We start from the raw sequence: 20,108 nt of genomic DNA, 5'->3' as shown, positions 1-20,108 counted from the left end.
TACACAGTCTGGGCATCAACTTTTTCGACCAAACACAGGCGACAGTAATGACGTGCATTAAACGATTCTGTAAACCCAAGAATTCCATGCATCCCCAAGTTGTCCCCAGTTATCTGACATATAGTGCCATGGACTTTCTCAGTAGAGAATGGCAAGTCAAGGCCATGACTTTCGAGTTTTTTTATGTCTTTAATCAGAGGCTGCAGAATAGGATCAAAGCCATATTTTTTCACATCTTCACTATGAAACAGTGCAACCAAATGGATGTTCATCAAAACAGAGTTAAACATTGGTGGCAGATTTCTGAGGACAAAATAGAGAGCTCCCATTTTGTGAACACCTCGTTTTGAACCCAGTGGGTTAGCAGTTTCAAAGTCATCATAGTACATCTGAATTTGTAAAGCAAGCTGTTGTTTAGAGAACAATGGATGTGTCTTAAAATAACTTCGTCACAAAAGTCTTCATATCTGTCAGTTTTTGATACAGAAGTTTCCCCAAGCAATTTGCAAATGTCTGAATTCCGGCACATAAATTGGATTGTCTCCAAAATTGGAATGTAAACGAAAGTGTCTTTCACTGGAACTTGATCATATGTACCAGTTTGTTTATTTCGTCTTGTATCAAATCGATGTCCTAACATTATTTCTACTGGCTCAACAACCCCCCATTTCTGGTTGAAATATTTTGTTCTTTTTGTTTCAGTATTGAAGCTTTCAAATGGGTTTTAAAAATTCTCAAGACCTTCTTCTAATCTAGATCTTACAGGATCATCTGTAGGCACCGCAGACAGTATTTCTTGCTTAACTTGGGAGTGCAGTCCAGTGGCAAGTTCTTCCAAATCACTAACAATTGTTGAAACAAAACTACTTGCCATAGTACTTCCTTGGAGTTTAGCAACAATTGAAGCACAAATATTTTTGGTATGTTCTTTGTAGAGATTTGATCCATTGTCCTCAAAACACCCAGCATTTAGGCCATGTGTGACATTTGTTTGAGCAACATGTGAAGTACCTTGGAGACTGACAAATAGGTAGAAATGACAGAGAATTTGCTGCATCACCACTTTGACATAAATCCCTCTCATGTACACTATTTAAATGTTTTTTGAAACCTGAATATGATAAAAACTGACGCCTACAACGATCTTGTGCACAAACCAACTTAAACCTGCTGCTAGGATAGAAACTGTGATCCATTCTTAAATGGCTTACCAAGGACTGGCAAGTCTTGTGTACAGCTTGACATATGAAACACTTGTACATGTTTTGATCCTAGTTCAAGAGTTTTGCCCGCAACTCACAGATTCTGGGAGACTCATCTGTTGTGTCGATGTTGTATACTGTTGTCTGGACCAATGTGTACAGCGGGACCAACGACTCCTCGTAGGACAGGTTGAACACATAGTGAGATTTGAACAGTTCGTCAAAAGCACCCAATGAGCTGGTGGCTTGGCATGGTATGAGCTGTTTGTCGATTACAATGAAGAAGGTGTCAATCCAGTTCCGGGTTCGACCAGCAGCCAGGATGTACGGTTGTTGACCCTTTCTTCCCCGCAGGTGCTCATCGATGCTGCAGCATGACTGAAAAACAGAAAAACATGAACACCGTAAAGTAAAAGTTTGGATAGTTATCCAGCAACGTTAAAATGTTCAGTTTAGATTTCGCCTCCCTTTTCTTGCTGGGGGAAGAAAATATGAGACATGCATACCTTGTGGAAGTGGACCATTTTGTCCACTGCATCACTGGGACTGATCTTGGTCCTCTTCCGTCCAGCAGTGGGTGGCAAGAGATAGAGGAGCAGCAGCAGACAAGCCATGTCACTGTCCCAGTCTATCAGGAGGAGAAATCAGACAACAAAATGTCAGTGTCTACCTCAAAATGCACAAAGTAAAGAGCACTAGCTATTTGGAATATAACCAAGGCTGCATGTAGCTTACTGGTGTCATCGTTCTCTGCAAGTGTCTCAGCAGCGTTCAGAAGTCGACACAGCTCTGTTGACTGAGTCAGGTGTTTGGCTTCTTTGATAATCTTGATCTTGAAATCAGTGTCCCACTTCTCAAACATCTTGCAGGCTGTTTCAGTACCAAACAGCAGCAGCAAGTCTTGAATTAGCTGTTGATTATACACAGATGCAAATATATTAAGCATTTAATTGCTTACGCCCAATCAAATTAAAGATTAGAGTTTAAAGACTGGACTTTAAATTAGTAAAGTCCAGTCTTTAACCAGTCATTTGACATCTAACAAACGTGGAAATGTTTTAAAGACATCTGCAGTTCGCTGTGGGTCACGCACGAAGTCCTGGCGATGTTGTAAGGTTATTTTCATCTTCTCGAACACACTTGCTTCATCGGGAGAGTGAACAAGAAAGGATAACGCCTCCCTGCAAGCATCTCCATCAAGCTGATGAGGCACTGTGGGTGCTGATCTTGGGCGGTTCGGTCCTTGTGCTTGAAGAACTGTGGCTGGCACAGCCTGTTGACTGTGTGTTGTCCGATTCTTTCTGGACATGGTCCTGAGGCGCCATGATAAATATCCTGTGTTTTTTTCCCCATCGTAGAAGTGCTCCTGTTAAGACATTTTCAAAAATATTAGAAAGGTCTATCACTTATTTATCTTTAAGTTGTTCTGCAACATCATTACTAACTTCAAATGTTGTAGCATAATATGGCATGCATTTTTTATATCAGTATTAAAGAAACCACATATGACACCAGATTTTAAGAAGTAACGTTTAATAAGTAACTCAATCATATAAACTTAAGTCCAAAGCTGCGATTAAAAAAAAAAAAAGTTTAAACTTACATAGCCTTTTCGAGAAAAGGGATCTTTCAGGGACGGAAAGAGACTAATGATTCCCAGGGCATACTTCTCCTTCTTTTTACGGGAAGGAATCTTCCTTTGGAGCAAAGACAAAACAAAAACTAAATCAAAATGCCCCAGTAATGTTGCTAGCTCCACACCTAAGTTCCTTCAATGCCACCCATTACCCAATATGTTGACAAGCTGTCTCCGAGTGCTGTGCTTCAGTGAATTTTCTGACTTGTACTCTTCCAGGACATCATCACCTCCAGGTTTCTTAAGCAAAGCACTTTCTACCATCTACTCACACAAGAGATATACAGTAGTTAAGTGTATATTTCGGTCTTCCAGGATAAAATCATTAGAACAACAACGTATAAAACGTTTATGTTCAGACCAAGGATTATAAACAATGTTCTTTGGTGAAATGTAAATAAAAGGTAGAACCTATTTGATAATACAGTAGGTTGTACCAAAAGCCAAACTAAGCCAGTCTGGTTTCAACTACCGAATAACTCATTCACCATTTATACATTTAAAAAAAGTCAGATTTGTAAGACATTTTTACTTCTTCTTGAGTCTTGGAAATGACAGTACCTCTTTTGCAGCCTCCGACTCAGAAACCTCTGTGGTAGACGTGTTCATGACTTCAAAGCTGGACACATTTCGGCATGTGGGAGCCCCCCATTCTCTTTGACTGGAGAGGTCATTATCACTTGAAGGTGACATTGTATCCGTGAGGGAAGATGGTGTTGAATGATCTGAAGGAGAAAAAACTTTGAAAACAAGGAAATTGTTGGTGGTGGTACAGTCAGTAGAGGAGATAACATGTGATATAGTGATGATTTCAAATAAAAAGAGTGAGCGTTAAAAAAATGGTTTTGCAAAACCAAATTTGAAAGTGGATGCTTATCCTTATGATGAAATATTGTTTATTTGGTCATCTATTTTGTCACAGTAGTCAGTCAGGGACATAAAAGGGTTCTAGTTCCACAAATACAATGTGTGCAGCATAAAAACCTGAATCCAACCTTCATCTGAAATGCGCTCCTAGGCTCCTTCAGCGTCATAAAGGGACGCAAATAGCTTTCAACTGATTGCAATGTATTCCCATCTGCGTCGGGATGTGACGCTCATGGAAGCACGGCATTCGTTTATGCCGGCTGCCCTTAAAGGCAATGTGAGCGTCCATTCCCATTGGATAACGGAGAATTGTACACCCGGAAGTAAGTATTCCTGTTACTGTCGATTGATTTTACAGTGATATCTGCACTACTCATCGACTAAAGAACACCAGATTATCCTTGTTAATTACACAACATTGATTGGTTTAAATTGTGTGCAATGCTTTTGTATTTTTCCCCTTCGATTCGGAGAAACAAATATTTTTTCGGAGTAAAGGATGGCAGAAGACACTACACTACCCAGAATCCCCAGCTATCGTTTGGACTACACCATGTGCTCTGTTTGACAAACCCCGTTTTTTTCACCATTCATTCCGATGGCTGGCCTATGTCACATGATCTTCAAATTTCTCCCTGCAGAAAAAGAAAACATGGCCGAAATTCGTTTTATTCTCGGTAGAAAATGCCTATTTTAAAGTTAGTTTGGCCATTAAAATGCGTTTTGATGTCATTTGATGCGAGAAATATGAGTTGTTATTTCAGATTATGTGTGCAGTGGATGTACATGATCTTTAGTTTGCTAGTTATTACGAAGATTACGACGTTTTCATTGTTACCAAGGTGGTTGCTAGGGACGCTGCTATCGATATTATTTCTGTTATGTTGTGTAACTGTTTAATGGTGTTATCTTTATTGCTACCCCCTTCCCCGTCAATGTATAGTGTTGGTCCACAGCCTAAACATATTAGTTTAACAAAATCCGCATCTAAAGATAGCCTACGTTATTTTCCCCTGTGCAATTCCAGTCTCACAGCACATCGTCATTAACAAATACCGGAAACAGACCGAAAACATTTAAAAAAATAATAATAATACTTTATTCCGAGTGTGCTTGCTTTTCTCTTTGAAAGTCATCACATAACGGCATTATAATACACGGTTCGGCTGCATTACATATTACACATCTGCCGTAGTTCTGTATTTATAGAGCCCTGATGAGAAGACAAACATGAGGAACTGAAAACGTGACTTGGATCATAAATATATCAGCCATTAAACAACATCTTACATTTCTTTTCACACAATACGTCTCCTTGCAGTATCAACACTAATTCGACTCACTTTTATATTTGATCCAATTGGTAGATAGGCTGTATTTACACCATAAAGGTGCACAGCTGATATAAAGGGACACCTGGTGGTTAAAGCATGTTATTGAATGTAATTATTTTTATTATTAGATATTAATACGATCCCTATAAAGTATATTCATTACTCGTTATTCTCTACTAATAGTTAATTAAAGACTGTATGTAATGACTATTTTGCACATCCCTTTCAAGATTTCATGATTTTCTAAGGTGTATTGACATATCATATAGGCCTACACAACTGTGGTGTAGTTCTGCACTGAATGAAAAACTTGGGTTGCAGGTTCCTCAATAGTGCATTACAAGACATCTATCAATATTTGTGCATACCTCCAGCAATGTTAACTATGTTGAAGCACTTATTTTAACTGATATTATACATAATGTATTATACTCTTATAAGATGTATGTAGATATTTCATCTCCGGCCTTGTCAGGTATTGAACAATCAATAAATAAAGAACACAGAATTGTTGAATATAAAACGCAGAATTTGTGTGATTATACTAAATGATTTTCAAATAAACACAACTGCATATTTAACTGTTACACATGCTGATGTAACGCAAATATTCCAACTTGGGATCAATAAAGTATATCTTATCTTTGATCGATGGCTACTGCCATATTTGCAAAATGTGCCTCTGAACCTTGACAAGTGCATGTTTCAGGCTTATCAATTAATGTAATGTAATCTCAATCTTTATTTATTTATATAGCACATTTAAAACAACCTTCGGCTGACCAAAGTGCTGTACAGGGCAGGCAGTAAGATAATAAAAACAATAATTAAAAACATAATAAAAAGCACAATAACTAGAAACATATAAAAAATAAATAAATAAAAAAACACATACAAATATAAAAATGTAATGCTCAACTAGTATTAAAAGCCAATGTAATGTTATCACAGGGGTCACATACATAAGACCAGCTGTTAAATAAAGCTCTTCTGACCTTAGCTGGCATGTGGGTATATATATTAATACTGCCCATAATGGGCACAAGCAATTTTCACCCATTTATTAATTATATGTTTTAAATGTGAGTGTTTCCTGTCCCCTAAACCTCCAGGGATGTACACAGTTTAATACTGGCAACTTCTTATTATGGGAAATACGAAAACGTCTTTTAAAACTACAACTCCCAGTAGAGACGTGCCATAGAGAACATGTTGCGAAACAGAATAGCCAGCATGTGTAGTTCTGGGGACGGGGTGGGGGAGGGGGGACACGGTGGACCCGTTCAAATCCAGTTTTGGACAGTCTGCCGTGGTTCCATCCCATTTCAAGTGCTGTTCGAGAATCGGCTTAACCCCTCGGAGCACACTCTCCAATCACAGAGCTTGAGGACTATCACGGGGTTTGTCAAACAGAGCACATGGTGTAGTCCAAACGATAGCTGGGGATTCTGGGTAGTGTAGTGTCTTCTGCCATCCTTTACTCCTGGGAATGGACGCTCACATTACCTTTAAGGGCAGCCGACATAAACGAATGCCGTGCTTCCATGAGCGTCAAATCCCGACGCAGATGGGAATACATTGCAATCAGTTGAAAGCTATTTGCGTCCCTTTATGACGCTGAAGGAGCCTAGGAGCGTCACAATTGGACGCCACGGACACTGACCAAACGTCGCTATTGGACGCTTAGGGAGTGAGAGTGTGTTGCCCATTGAGATCATAGATCTCTTTTTCAAGGGAGACCTGCATTGTATTCATTGTTTTGGCAAGTTGATGCTGACCTATTGGTTGCAAGCATTGTTTTTGAGTTAATCTACCTAGTAACGATCAGACAGTATAGGACATAAAGGAGTCATCTTTACACTGTCACGTACTGTCATACTGTAAATTCCCTTAGCTCATAGCAAGCATCCATTAGCTCACACACGCGTGATGATTTAACTAACACGGCTATAACTCACGGTTGTTTGTTGTTAAACCCACCGCAGCAACCTGCCACACTGCTCACCAGCAGCTTGTGTAACGCTCACGTAGTCAGACTCACCGTTGACTTCATAAAAATAAAAATAATGTGTTTGCCTACCGTTTGACCTCCCGCTTCAGATGAAAATGGGTTCTTCATAGGATAGAGACCAGACGCAATGACCCGCCCTAAGCTGCCTCTGATTGGTTTGTATACGGTGCCTTTCTCGGTCAGCCAATCGGGGGCAGAATAGGGCAGGCTTATCCTATCCCTGACTCGAACTACGGCAAACCTTAAGCAACAAGTTATGGAAATATATCATTAAATAAAAACATTATTATAAAGTAGTGAGAGGGGGGGAAAAGCGTGTGAAATGGCAAGTCTGGCATGAGGCGTGTGAAGAGGTTAAATTGCGTGACTCTCACTCTCAAAGGGTGAGACTTGGCAGCTCTGGCGATAGCATAGAGCTAGCGATAGCATCGAACTAGCGTTAGCATAGAGCTAGCTAGCAGCTAGCTAGACCATGAGTGGTAAGAACAAGAGAAGACAACGTAAAACGAATATTATTGAAAATTGTAATAACCGTTCCAACATCAGTAGCTATCTATCTTTACCTTAGTCACTCGCGCTGACTGAACTAAATGGCGTTTTTGGAAAGTGTTGGCTAACACAGCTGCAACTCATCTCCAACTGATTTCCCGCTTATGGTCATCATGGCTGCATGGAAATTACACATGACTTTGCGCAATGTAACACTAGTGAGAGTCATACGAGCAAAAGCCTCCACACCAGCCTTGACACATTTGAGTCACACCCTACGTGACGTTTATACATACTTTTAATACAAAAATGATCAGCATAAATTATTGAATATACCTGGTCCTTACCTTTTTGAAATAATGTAGGATCCCCTTCCAGACACAGGTTGTTCTCCGCCATGAGATGAAGAAAAAAGGCATATATATATATATATATATATGTATGTACATATATACATATACATATATACATACATATATATATATATATTAGGGCTGTCAGTCGATTAAAATATTTAATCGCGATTAATCGCATGATTGTCCATAGTTAATCGCGATTAATCGCAAATTAATCGCACATTTTTTATCTGTTCTAAATGTACCTTAGAGGAATATTTTTCAAGTTTTTAATACTCTTATCAACATATGAGTGGACAAATATGCTTTATGCTAATGTTTATTATCATTTGAACAATGACAAATATTCTCATGAATATTAAACACAACAACCTCTGAACATTACAAATATTCGCCTCAATTCAACTCAATGCTCGAACGGGAGCTGCCTGGACGCTGCAATCATGTTGCTGCAATCATGAGTGTGCTGACTTTTCGTACAATGTCCCGCTGTCTGCATCAAGTCAAGTGCTCGGCGCAGTTGTGTGGATAGCTCGCTCCTCTGTTTTCATTTAAACAGCTCCTTATATCCGTTAGCGCAGCTAGCTAGCACCAGATGCTAACAACAACAATAGCCGCGTTCACACTGCGGTACGGTAATGCACGTAAGGTCTCTCTCTCGCTCGCTCGGGCCACACACACACACACACCCTCCCGGTCCTCCCGATAGCCAGTCGGTGCCTGCCGGTGAGCGTGGAAGTGTGGTCTGCCACAAGCGGGCGGCAGGAGCGGGGCTGTCAGCATCAGCTTGTAGATGGTATTTTAAAGTCGATGCGCTCTGAAACTACGGGGCGGCCGAGGAAAAAAAATACACATGCGTTAATCGCGTTAAAATAATTAGTGGCGTTAATTTTTTTTTGCGTTAACGCGTTATTAACGCGTTAACTTGACAGCCCTAATATATATATATTAGGGCTGTCAAGTTAATCAATCAATCAATCAATCAATCAATGTTTATTTATATAGCCCAATATCACAAATGTTACATTTGTCTCAGTGGTCTTCACAGTGTGTACAGAATATCAGTATGACAATACGACACCCTCTGTCCTTAGACCCTCACATCGTACAAGGAAAAACTTCCAAAGAAAACCCAGTTTTAAAGGGAAAAATGGGAGAAACCTCAGGGAGAGCAACAGAGGAGGGATCCCTCTCCCAGGACGGACAGACGTGCAATAGATGCCGTGTGTAAATTGAAAAGATAATACATTTGCAACATAGGTAGTCCAAATGTTTGGAAATGCATGTGTGTATAATAGGAAGATGAATCCACGAGGATATCCATCCAGGACCTATGATCCAGGACCACAGCCACGACTCAAGATCCAGCGCTCGCGATCCAGGACACAGGACCGCAGGATCATCCATGACTCCGGATCCCAGCGTATATAGACACCAAAAAGAAAGACATTTGGGGAAGCTGGGTTAATCGGAACATGAGTGTACACGGGTATAGACAGAGAGAAGGAAGAAGTAAGATGTCCCCCGACAAACTAAGCCTATATCAGCAAAACTAGGGGCTGAATCTAATCAGCCCTAACTATAAGCTTTATCAAAAAGGAAGGTCTTAAGCGCACTCTTAAAAACGGATAGGGTGTCTGCCGCCCGAACACAAACTGGAAGCTGATTCCACTTAACGCGTAAGAGAGGTTCCAGGTTGAATTGAGGGCTGTCAAGTTAACGCGTTATTAACGCGTTAACTTGACAGCCCTAATATATATATATTAGGGCTGTCAAGTTAACGCGTTAATAACGCGTTAACGCAAACAAAAATTAACGCCACTAATTATTTGAACGCATGTGTATTTTTTTCCTCGGCCGCCCCGTAGTTTCAGAGCGCATCGACTTTAAAATACCATCTACAAGCTGATGCTGCTGACAGCCCCGCTCCTGCCGCCCGCTTGTGGCAGACCACACTTCCACGCTCACCGGCAGGCACCGACTGGCCATCGGGAGGACCGGGAGGGTGTGTGTGGCCCGAGCGAGAGACCTTACGTGCATTACCGTACCGCAGTGTGAACGCGGCTATTGTTGTTGTTAGCATCTGGTGCTAGCTAGCTGCGCTAACGGATATAAGGAGCTGTTTAAATGAAAACAGAGGAGCGCCCTATCCACACAACTGCGCCGAGCACTTGACTTTAAGCAGGAAGCAGACAGCGGGACATTGTAGGAGAAGTGAACACACTCATGATTGCAGCGTCCAGGCAGCTCCCGTTCGAGCATATGCCTTGAGTTGCACATAGATCCAACGATCACACACACACACACACACACACACACACACACACACACACACACACACACACACACACACACACACACACACACACACACACACACACACACACACACACACACACACACACACACACACACACACACACACACACACACACACACACACACACACACACACACACACACACACACACACACAATGATTTTTACAGTCTGGTAACAACAACAAAAGGTTACATGGCACTGATTAATAGCTTAGTCCGCTTGGACCTTTTTTATTGCTAAACCTCTCTAAAAAGGTCAATTCTCACTTGTTTTGCCTCAATCTTGATACAGGGTACTTATTATATGTTATACTTTGGATTCCTAAGCTTTCAGGCTACTAACCCATCATTCAAGGGTGGTTCTCATTATAAGTAATGGGTTTTATTTGGGCAGAGACAAGAATTTACACTTTTTGACTATGTTCCATCTGGATTTACTCTGACACTGAAACATCTTTTTTGATTCTGACACTTCTACATCCAACTCACAGATGTGACCTTGCTTTGATAAAATAAATTATTTATATAACCCTTTTAGAAGTTAAGTTATAGTCTTTTGTTTTGGGCATGTCATTTTCGAGCCTGAAACCTGAAAAGCTTCTTCCCATTCACTTTGAATGGGGTGAGGTCACTTTTCGCCGAACTGCATTGTGGGAAGCAGAGCGGAGCTTTCCTGGGTTTTCAGGCTGCAAAAGTTGAGCAATGTTCAACTTTTGAAGATTCTGAAGCTTTCGGTGGAAGCATCAGCCAATCAAATCATATGCCAGTACAAGCTCTAGCCAATCAAACTGCTGCTTGTGGGTCAAGGGCGGGAGATTCATGTGATTGGTTGTTGGTTGCGCTTCAGACATGCCCGCCGGCAAGCTTTTTCCAAAGCCGCTGTGTGGACGGGCCGTAGGAGTCACGTTTTTGACTGTTGCCTGTCAGTTCCGTTGCTGTGGTTCCATTGTTATGTGTGCTGAAATGAGAGCCGGTATAATTCCACGCGTGAAAACAAAATAAAAATTGGAATACGTTATTTTAGTGTCTTAAAAGTAGACTGAGGTATGAAGGGTTAACGTTACATCTTAGAATAATTTGTAGCCATGTTATGTATACATACTAACATATAAGGGTATACTTAGTGTGGTTACTCCATGTTTACTAGCTATTGTGGAGGAAACTTCTGTGTAGAAATGCATCTGGAGTCACCGACTCATGAAAGAGACACAGGACGAGCAGGATTTCTGATGTCAAACACTGAGATGTAATACAACTATCGGCCGGAGAAATTCACATCACAAGTCACACAGTCAAAGGTTCTGACTGCACGGGTGGGTTGCCATGTCAAATCTGAATCCGCCTCTCATCCTAATAGACCTTTTAACCAGTTTACAGGGAGTCAACCCCCACATTGGGGAAGGCATCGGTGTCCACCTGGAAGCAATGAATTATCTTTATCTGACTCTAGGGCTCTTGTGACCGAGAGTTGACCGGTAATTAAAATGGTAAGGTCAGCCACATCTGACCGTTGCCCTTCCTTAAGACAGATAACAGACTTCGGCTTGGTCATACAATGTCAACAGGCTGAAAGGTCAAATATCTTAGTAAAGCTGTAATTATTCCCTTACAGCCCACTCTTTGTATCATCTTTGATAACCTGAAAACGTTAGTCTAATAATAATTTGGTCAATACTTAAATCAATAGGCGTCTTCAGATATGAGTGTGGTCCCACCGTACATCAATTACATCATAAAGTAGAATAAGATTGAAACAATCAACCACAATAGAAAAATCATCTTTCTTCAGTGTTTGACTTCTTTTGTAAATAGCACAATAATAACACACATGAAATACAAAAATATAATAGTAAAATATATGTTTCAAAAATAAGATCTTTTATCATTTATCAATCAGTTAATCTCATTCATCAAACACAAATTCAAAATCAGCTTACATCTCAAATATGTACTTCAAGGCAATTACTTATTAAAACACAATTAGAATTTAGGATTAAAAGAAATCCAATTGAGGTATAAAATCAGAATCATGTGAGAGATCCCACTAAAATTCCCAGTTACGGTATACATTCACAGTGATGAATCGATCAATCTGTAATCCGTAAAGTTACAGTGTCCTCAATCTTTAACATTACTTTACGTTTACTTCAGTACGCTTATTCAAGAGTAAGGCACATATTAGTACATACATTTTTATTCAAATACATTTGTTCAAAATCTGAAAAGGAAAAACCAGACATTTTATTGTAACAACCTGAGGAAGGAAAAATCAAAACATATGTTCTTTATTCAAGGAAAAATCAAAAACATCTGTTCTTTATTCTGAGTGTCAACTTTAATCAATTTAGCAATCGCTGAATGGGGGTACCCAAGGTGCAGAAACTGCGATGGAGACCCATGAGTCTGGAAGCTCGGCGTCGTACATCAACATTGTGTCATCTACAGTTGAATACCCCACTAGCCTCTGTGGGGCTTGGAGGGCAGTCTTGGCAACCATGCGTATGGATAATTTAACTACAGTGATCCAACAGGTCACTAGGATTAGCACAACCAAGATAAACACTGAAACAGTAACAACACATGTAATCAACCCCGCTCCCCAGGATCCAAAGGTTCCACTTAAATCCCCAAATGTAAACCCATGAGTTTCATGCAAATCTTTTATTCCCTTAGCAGTATCATGAGACATATCCATAACTTCAGGTGTAGCATCAGAGATGAAAGAACAGCACTCAGTTCCAATCACCTTACATGTGCCCCCCTGGGCAGCTAAGAGGAGGTCCAGCGCCATGCGATTCTGTAGTGCTACTGTCCTAACTTCCTGCAATTCTTTGTGTTCAGCTAACATCGCTGTGTTAGATACATTTAGATGATTTTCCACTACTTTGGGCAATGCCACGATTTCCTGCTGAGTAACATAAATACCGTACCAAGGCAAAAATAGGCTCGCTATCTGTTGTCCTTGTGTAATGGACCTGCTGTTCCTGTGTAGAGAGGAAAATATCGCTGCAATCTTATTAGCCTCTACTTTACGGATTAAAGGGATTAGGTAGGCTAGATAACAGGTGCCATCAAAAATGTCATAGGGCACACAGCCATAAGCCCGGTCCCCACAAACTAAGTAAACTCTCTGTGGGAGGGGAATTCTGGCACATTTTACCCTCACTATGATATTACAGTCGCTGTGTCCCACATCTGGAGAGGTGTGAGATCCTGCTTCATTCTGGAAACAGATGGACACATTTTTCCATTCATGTACTACAATTGGGGGAACATATACTGAACAGTCACGTGTAGGGGGCTTGCCTAAGGGTATTGGCTGCGTCCAGTCATGTATTTTAACCTCAACGGAGTCCACTGTTCTGGAGCCAAACCAGGGCACAACTGTTACCAAGGCTTCAACCAACAACGATAGCGTGTGTGGTTGTTTTGTACATGTTGGACTTGTGGAGTTAGCCGAACAATTAGTCTTGGCTAGAGCTAACTGGAATCTGTATTCAAAAGCTAGGTTAATGTATTTCTTCACATATATTAGTTTTAAAAACATCAATCGTTTGAAACCGTCAGGCAGGTAATTTGTATTTACTGTATCAACAATGAGAGAGACTAAGTCCTCGTACTGTAAAGGTTGCTCAGAGTCTATGGGGTAGGAAGGAGTGTAGCAGTCCTCAGCCTCATCGCTAATTCTGGATGCTATGTCATTCCAGCTCACTAAACCATAGTCAGCTTTCGTGAAAGGAATTGGGCTAAACATGGGAGAATGCATGGATTCTGGCATATTTTGGCACAGCCAACAGTTGCTAATATTGCGTTCATGCGCGTAGTCTAACATTAAACTTACTGCAGAATTAGTTTTAGTTCGTTTAAAAGTAATGATTAAAGCCTTTTTTGAAAAATCTACATCACCTCCTGATTGTTTAAGTGGAGTGGATAGAACATTTGTTTTTCTATCTGGTCCAGAAAATGTGCATGCAGTAACACCTGGATTGGGAAACTGGTAATCTGGCATCCTCATTGTACATGTTGCCTTATCCCTTATCAGTGTCTTTAACTGTTCTACAGTGCTACACCACCGTTCTGGGTGCATTTCTTCAATGGTGTTGAGAGCTATTCTTACCCCCTCTGATGAGACCCTGAACCAATGGTACTGGTCCCTTGGATACATCTCCCACGTTGAGTAAACTAAGGACACAGGAAACACAATAATACAGTTAGATGAGTCACATATTGAACTTGGGCAGTAAAAAGAAACGGTCTCTGATTTACGATCAGGGAGGGAGACAATCCTCCTGATTCTTCCTCCTTTTCTCTCTCTTTGTGTCTCTCGCACCATACTGAATGTCTGTGTGGTGATTGGATACAACCTGTCCTTGTCGCTAGGCACTGATTTGCCCGTTGGTGTCGTTTTGCGCTCAGGGTCTGGGCCCTGAGTGTTCAAGTTGTCTGCGCTCTTAGATAAGAGCACCTTATTTTCTCCCTCAGAGGGGCGAGATCCCTCACCACCTGTCGTTGGGATTTTCACAGCTTCGTCTAGCAGGGCGTCCTTGGCCAGGTACAGAAGACCCAGAATGACGATGACTGCCTTCACACGCCAGCATCCGGTAGAGGAGAGAGACGACATCTGGAAGTGTGAATCCACTCCAGTCTACCTTGTACTCTCAGGGCTGTTCTGGTCACTATTAACACCTGGAAAGGACCTTTCCACCTGGGAGACAAAGCATCTTTTTCAAGAGATTTGATTAGTACATCATCACCAATCTGAAAAGGGTGGGTGGGCTCCTCTCCAGGCTTGGGAAGCCTGTCAGCCACCTGCCTGTGAAACTTTCTCAACATGTCAGTTAGATATTTGACATAGTTAGTCATGTAATCATCTGTCCACAAAAGAGTGAGTTTGTGGGGTGTTACTGGGGGGCTAGACCCTGCGAACATTACCCTTCCCATCAATACTTCGTGTGGGCTAAGCCCTGTCGTTGCATTTGGTGAGCTTCGGATGGAGCACAGAACTAGCGGCAGCGCGTCTACCCATTTTAGTCCTGTGGTCAACATTGTTTTAGTGAGTTTCTCCTTTATAGTCAAGTTCATTTCTCAACCTGGCCTGAGCTCTGTGGGTGATAGGGAACATGCACTTGCCATTTGAACCCTAACACTGTAGTTAGACTCTGGGTTATCTTAGAAATGAATGCTGGACCTCTGTCACTGTTGATTCCTGTGGGCACACCAAATCTAGGAATAACATCTTTGAGAAGACACTTTACAACTGTTCTAGCATCTTCTTTTCTGGTAGGGTAGGCCTCTACCCATTTGGAGAACTGGCACCCTATTACCAAAAGATATTTGAATCCTTGGCATGGTGGCATATGCGAAAAGTCAATTTGCATATTTACAAAGGGCCCCGAGGGTGGCGGTAAATGGTCATGCTGAACTGGACCACTTCTTTTTCTTGTCTGCTGGCATATCATGCATCTATCTACAAGGGTCTCTGTAGCTAGTGTGATGCCTGGAGCCAAAACATGGAGGAACGAACGTGGACAAACCATCCGTCCGTCTGGGTGGAGCCACAAGCTGGACTCAGCGTCAAGTGTACAACCTCGTCTTAGCCATAAATCTTTCTCCCTAACATCAGCGCGGGCTTGCATGTCCGCGACATCATTAAAGGAAGGCAAACAAATGGGTTCTGCGGGTTGTGTTGAGGGGCATTGGAGCACCATAGAAGAGCAGGAAACTGCTGCTTGTTTAGCCGCGGTGACGGCTAACGCATTTCCATGCGAAATAGGATCATCAGAAATTGTGTGAGCAGCACACTTAACTACTGCTAGCTGATAGCAGGGAGCATGATAGCGTCTATGTCAGTCTGCTTTCTCACTCACCTATTTTCTGCATTAACTTTCATTAGTCACCTGGTAGTCACACCCTGTCTCTCTCTCACTCTGTTACACCCATCAGCTCCATTAGTATTTAGGCCCACTTCACTTTCACCTCAGTGCCAGATCGTACTTTGCAGCATGCCAGTCTTTCCCGCATTACCCTTCAGATTGCTCTCCCGGTTTCGACCCTGCCTGTCCCTGACCAGCCTGCCTCGCCTGCTCCCTGACCCGTTCTGTACCTGCGACTCCCGTCCTGCTTTCTCCTGGAACCCTCGCATGTCCCCGACCAGCCCTTTGCCTACTATCTGCCGTGTTGTCTCCTACCAGCCTATTGCCATCAATAAAGCTGGTTACCGACTATCCCTGGTTTCCCGTGTTCTGCATTTTTGTCCTCAGCTCGTTTGTGACAGAACGATCTGGCCAGAAATGGACCAAGCAAACACCGGGTCTCTTAGAGACCGCTTTGAAAGGGTTGAGGATGCCATCCAAAGACAGGAGGTCACGGTAGCTACCTTAGCTACCGAGACCCACCAGGCAACCTCAATCCAGGGACAAACGCTGGCTTACCTTACCTCCCAGATGCAACAGATGGCCGCCACCGTACAACAGCTAGCTGCTACCATGGCTGCTACCGTCCCTCCGCCCGCAGCTCCGATGCTCGCTCCAGCCCCTGGCCCGACGGGATACGCTCCGGAGCCTCGTGTGGGAACGCCGGAACGCTACGCTGGTGAGCCGAAGGGATGCAGTCCTTTTCTCACACGGTGGTGGATTACGCTATTGACTTCCGCACCAGCAGCCGCCGCAGCAGCTGGAACGAGCCGGCACAGTGTGACGCATATCTGAGAGGATTAGCGGATTATATGAGAGATGAGCTGGTTTCCTATGATCTCCCTGCTTCCTTGGATGGGTTGATTGAGCTCACCTCTCGGATTGACAGACAAATCCAGACCCAGAGAGGAGAGCAACAGATTCCAGCAGCGGCCCGCCGCTCGCGACAACAACTTCCGGTTTCTGGGAGATTTTGACTTCCGGTTTCGGCGGAGAATTCCCAGCTCGCACTACAGCTGGGCATCCAACAGGTTCGGTTGCTCCAGCCGGTACTGGCTAATGCTTTGGATGGTCACCTACTGGGAACGGTGACACACCAGACGACACCGGTACATATGCTCATGTCGGGGAACCACCATGAGACAATCCAGTTTCATGTGCTACGGTCCCCCCAAATCCCTCTGATTTTGGGTTATCCGCCACAACCCAAACATTGACTGGGCAACTGGGTCTATCCTAGGTTGGAGTTCCTCCTGTCATCAGGTTTGCCTCAAGCAGGCTTCCGCACCTCAACTATCTGTGGATATGAACCTGGTTCCGGATGTCACAGGGGTTCCGGCAGAATATTTGGACTTTAAGGAGGTTTTTAGCAAGGCTAAGGCGACATCTCTCCCACCTCATCGGCCATTGAGCTACATCCAGGCGCAGTCCCACCCAAGGCCCGGTTGTACACGCTTTCGGCACCGGAGAGGAAGTCCATGGAGACTTACATCAATGACTCTCTGGCTGCAGGAATTATTTGTCCTTCCACATCACCCGCTGGAGCAGGGGGGGTTTTTGTGGCGAAGAAGGACAAGACCCTGAGACCCTGCATTGACTATCGGGGCCTGAACGACGTCACGGTGAAGAATCGTTATCCCTTGCCACTCATCTCGTCAGCATTCAAGTTACTACAGGGGGCTACAATCTTCACTAAGCTGGATCTACGAAACGCTTATCACCTAGTACGAATCCGTGAGGGGGACAAATGGAAGACCGCCTTCGAGACATTACGAGTACCTGGTGATGCCATTTGGACTTACCAATGCCCCTGCAGTTTTCCAAGCATTGGTGAACGACCTACTCCGGGACATGTTGGATCGTTATGTTTTTGTTTATCTGGACGACATTTGACAGTCTTCCAGAGACTTCTGGAGAACTCGCTGTTCGTCAAGACGGAGAAGTGCGAGTTTCACACTTCTTCGGTCGCCTTTCTTGGCTACATCGTGGGTCAAGGAAGTGTGGAGATGGATCCTTCTAAGGTTTCAGCGGTTACCTCGTGGCGGGTTCCTGATTCCCGGAAGGAGCTGCAGCGTTTCCTGGTATTCGCCAACTTGTACAGACGGTTCATCCGTGGCTACAGCACCGTGACCGCCCCGCTCACCGCCCTGACCTCGTCCAAGGTGACGTTCAGATGGTCCCCTGCAGCCGAGGAGGCTTTTCAGGACCTCAAGGGCCGGTTTATATCGGCTCCTATCCTGCAGGTACCAGATCCCGCTGGTCAGTTGGTGGTGGAGGTGGATGCTTCTGACGTAGGGGTGGGGGCCATCCTGTCGCAACGTTCTGGTGAGAAGCAGAAGCTCCACCTCTGTGCTTTCTTTTCGAGGAGATTGAGTCCGGCGGAGAGGAACTATGACGTGGGGAATCGGGAGCTTCTAGTAGTCAAGTTGGCGTTGGAGGAGTGGTGACACTGGCTTGAGGGGACAGAACAACCATTTCAGGTTTGGACCGACCATAAGAACCTGGAATACATCAGGTCGGCCCAAAGACTGAATTCCCGGCAAGCCAGGTGGTCGTTATTTTTTACCCGGTTTAATTTTTTCCTCTCCTACCACCCGGGCTCCCGCAACGTGAAGGCCGACGCTTTGTCCCGGCAGTTCGGTAGGGGGGGAGACACCTGGGGTATTCTGGACACTATTCTTCCTGCTCCTCGGGTGATCGGCGTCCTCGCTTGGGAGATTGAGGAGAGGGTTAAGACCGCTTTGGTGGACCAACCCGGTCCTAGTTCTTGTCCTCTCAACCGTTTGTTTGTGCCTCAGGTTTTGAGGGCTGAGGTGCTTCAGTGGGCTCACAGCTCCAGACTTTCCTGCCACCCTGGAATTCAACGTACCAAAGGGATGGTTCTACAACGGTTCTGGTGGGCCACGCTGGAGGCTGACACCCGGGAGTTTGTGAACGCCTGTGCTGTGCGCAATCGGCACAAACCATCTCACCAAGTGCCAGCTGGCCTCCTTCATCCATTACCGGTCCCACGTCGCCCTTGGTCACATATTTCATTGGACTTTGTGACTGGTCTACCACCGTCCCACGGACATACTGCCATCTTGACGGTGGTAGATCGGTTTAGTAAGATGGCTCATTTTGTACCCCTGCCTAAGATCCCGTCAGCTAAGGAGACGGCAGCACTGATTCTTATCCACGTTTTTCGCATTCACGGACTGGCGACTAGTGCTGTGTACCTGGACTCACATTCAGGTTCAGGTCCGGACTCAAGTCCAGAGGTGTCAAGTTGTGTGAGTAACTAAAGTGAACTTATTGTGAGCTAATTATCAATTGAAAATAAACTCATAATCAACTCAAATTCAAACTCGTCAGGTTTATTGCGCTCCCTTCCAACTTGTGTCTATAGTTCTCTACAAAGTACAAATGTAAAAAAAACACTTTTTGCCACTTAGTCTACAAATGACTTATGACAGCAACTACAGTGAACTACTACAAAGTTCAAACGTTTATTTCATTTACCAAACTAAAGTAACCAAACAGTCCCTGAGCTGACTCAGCCTAAATCCCTAAAACGTTGCTGAAAGGTAGAGTGTAGAGTAGACTATACGCATTACACTGTTACACACCTACTATACAGTATAGGCTACACTGTAGTGACTGTACAGTCAGAGTGTACTGTACTGTCTGTACACCATGTATTTTCTACAACTCTACATGTGTACATTATACAGTATACTACATACATAGTGATGTACATACATACGGTTAGAAATTAAAATCAATGTTGATATGGCGTAATTTTGAATTAAATACACTATTTAATTTAAATCAGTTTTATTCTGAAAAAACCGGAAGTTCACACTATTAACTTAATAATTGTATTCTGAAAATTCTTCACTTCCGGTTAGCATTAGCATGTGGCGAAATGCTACGTTTTCAAACCGTGAATCGAAGGTGAAATGACATGTGATGTTGTACACTGAGCACACTGGGATTAG

General features: G+C 43.3%; 1 protein-coding gene across 1 annotated transcript; it reads right to left on the bottom strand.

Annotated features, from left to right (window-relative positions):
• Window positions 1-1,271: 1,271 nt before the first annotated feature.
• Window positions 1,272-14,837, bottom strand: LOC117448467 (uncharacterized). The gene is made up of 8 exons (XM_071203404.1): window positions 14,581-14,837; window positions 14,334-14,398; window positions 13,377-13,474; window positions 2,991-3,102; window positions 2,806-2,924; window positions 1,947-2,112; window positions 1,709-1,779; window positions 1,272-1,580 (listed from the first exon to the last, which is right to left on the bottom strand). The coding sequence occupies exons 1-8, from the start codon at window positions 14,835-14,837 to the stop codon at window positions 1,272-1,274; spliced, it is 1,197 nt and encodes a 398-aa protein (XP_071059505.1).
• Between the last annotated feature and the right edge of the window lie 5,271 nt (window positions 14,838-20,108).

The sequence above is a fragment of the Pseudochaenichthys georgianus genome, chromosome 6 (genome assembly GCF_902827115.2).
Source record: "Pseudochaenichthys georgianus chromosome 6, fPseGeo1.2, whole genome shotgun sequence".
Taxonomy (NCBI): Eukaryota; Metazoa; Chordata; class Actinopteri; order Perciformes; family Channichthyidae; genus Pseudochaenichthys; species Pseudochaenichthys georgianus.
Note: the sequence above shows the minus strand (reverse complement) of the source record. Positions and strands in the feature narration are given on the sequence as shown.

Coding starts and splice junctions, on each gene's coding strand:
- LOC117448467 (XM_071203404.1), bottom strand. CDS start 14,837: ATGTCGTCTCTCTCCTCTACCGGATGCTGGCGTGTGAAGGCAGTCATC. Junction 2,113..2,805: donor CCTTTTCTCGAAAAGGCTAT/GTAAGTTTAAAC, acceptor TATAATCAACAG/CTAATTCAAGACTTGCTGCT. Junction 1,581..1,708: donor AAATGGTCCACTTCCACAAG/GTATGCATGTCT, acceptor TCTGTTTTTCAG/TCATGCTGCAGCATCGATGA.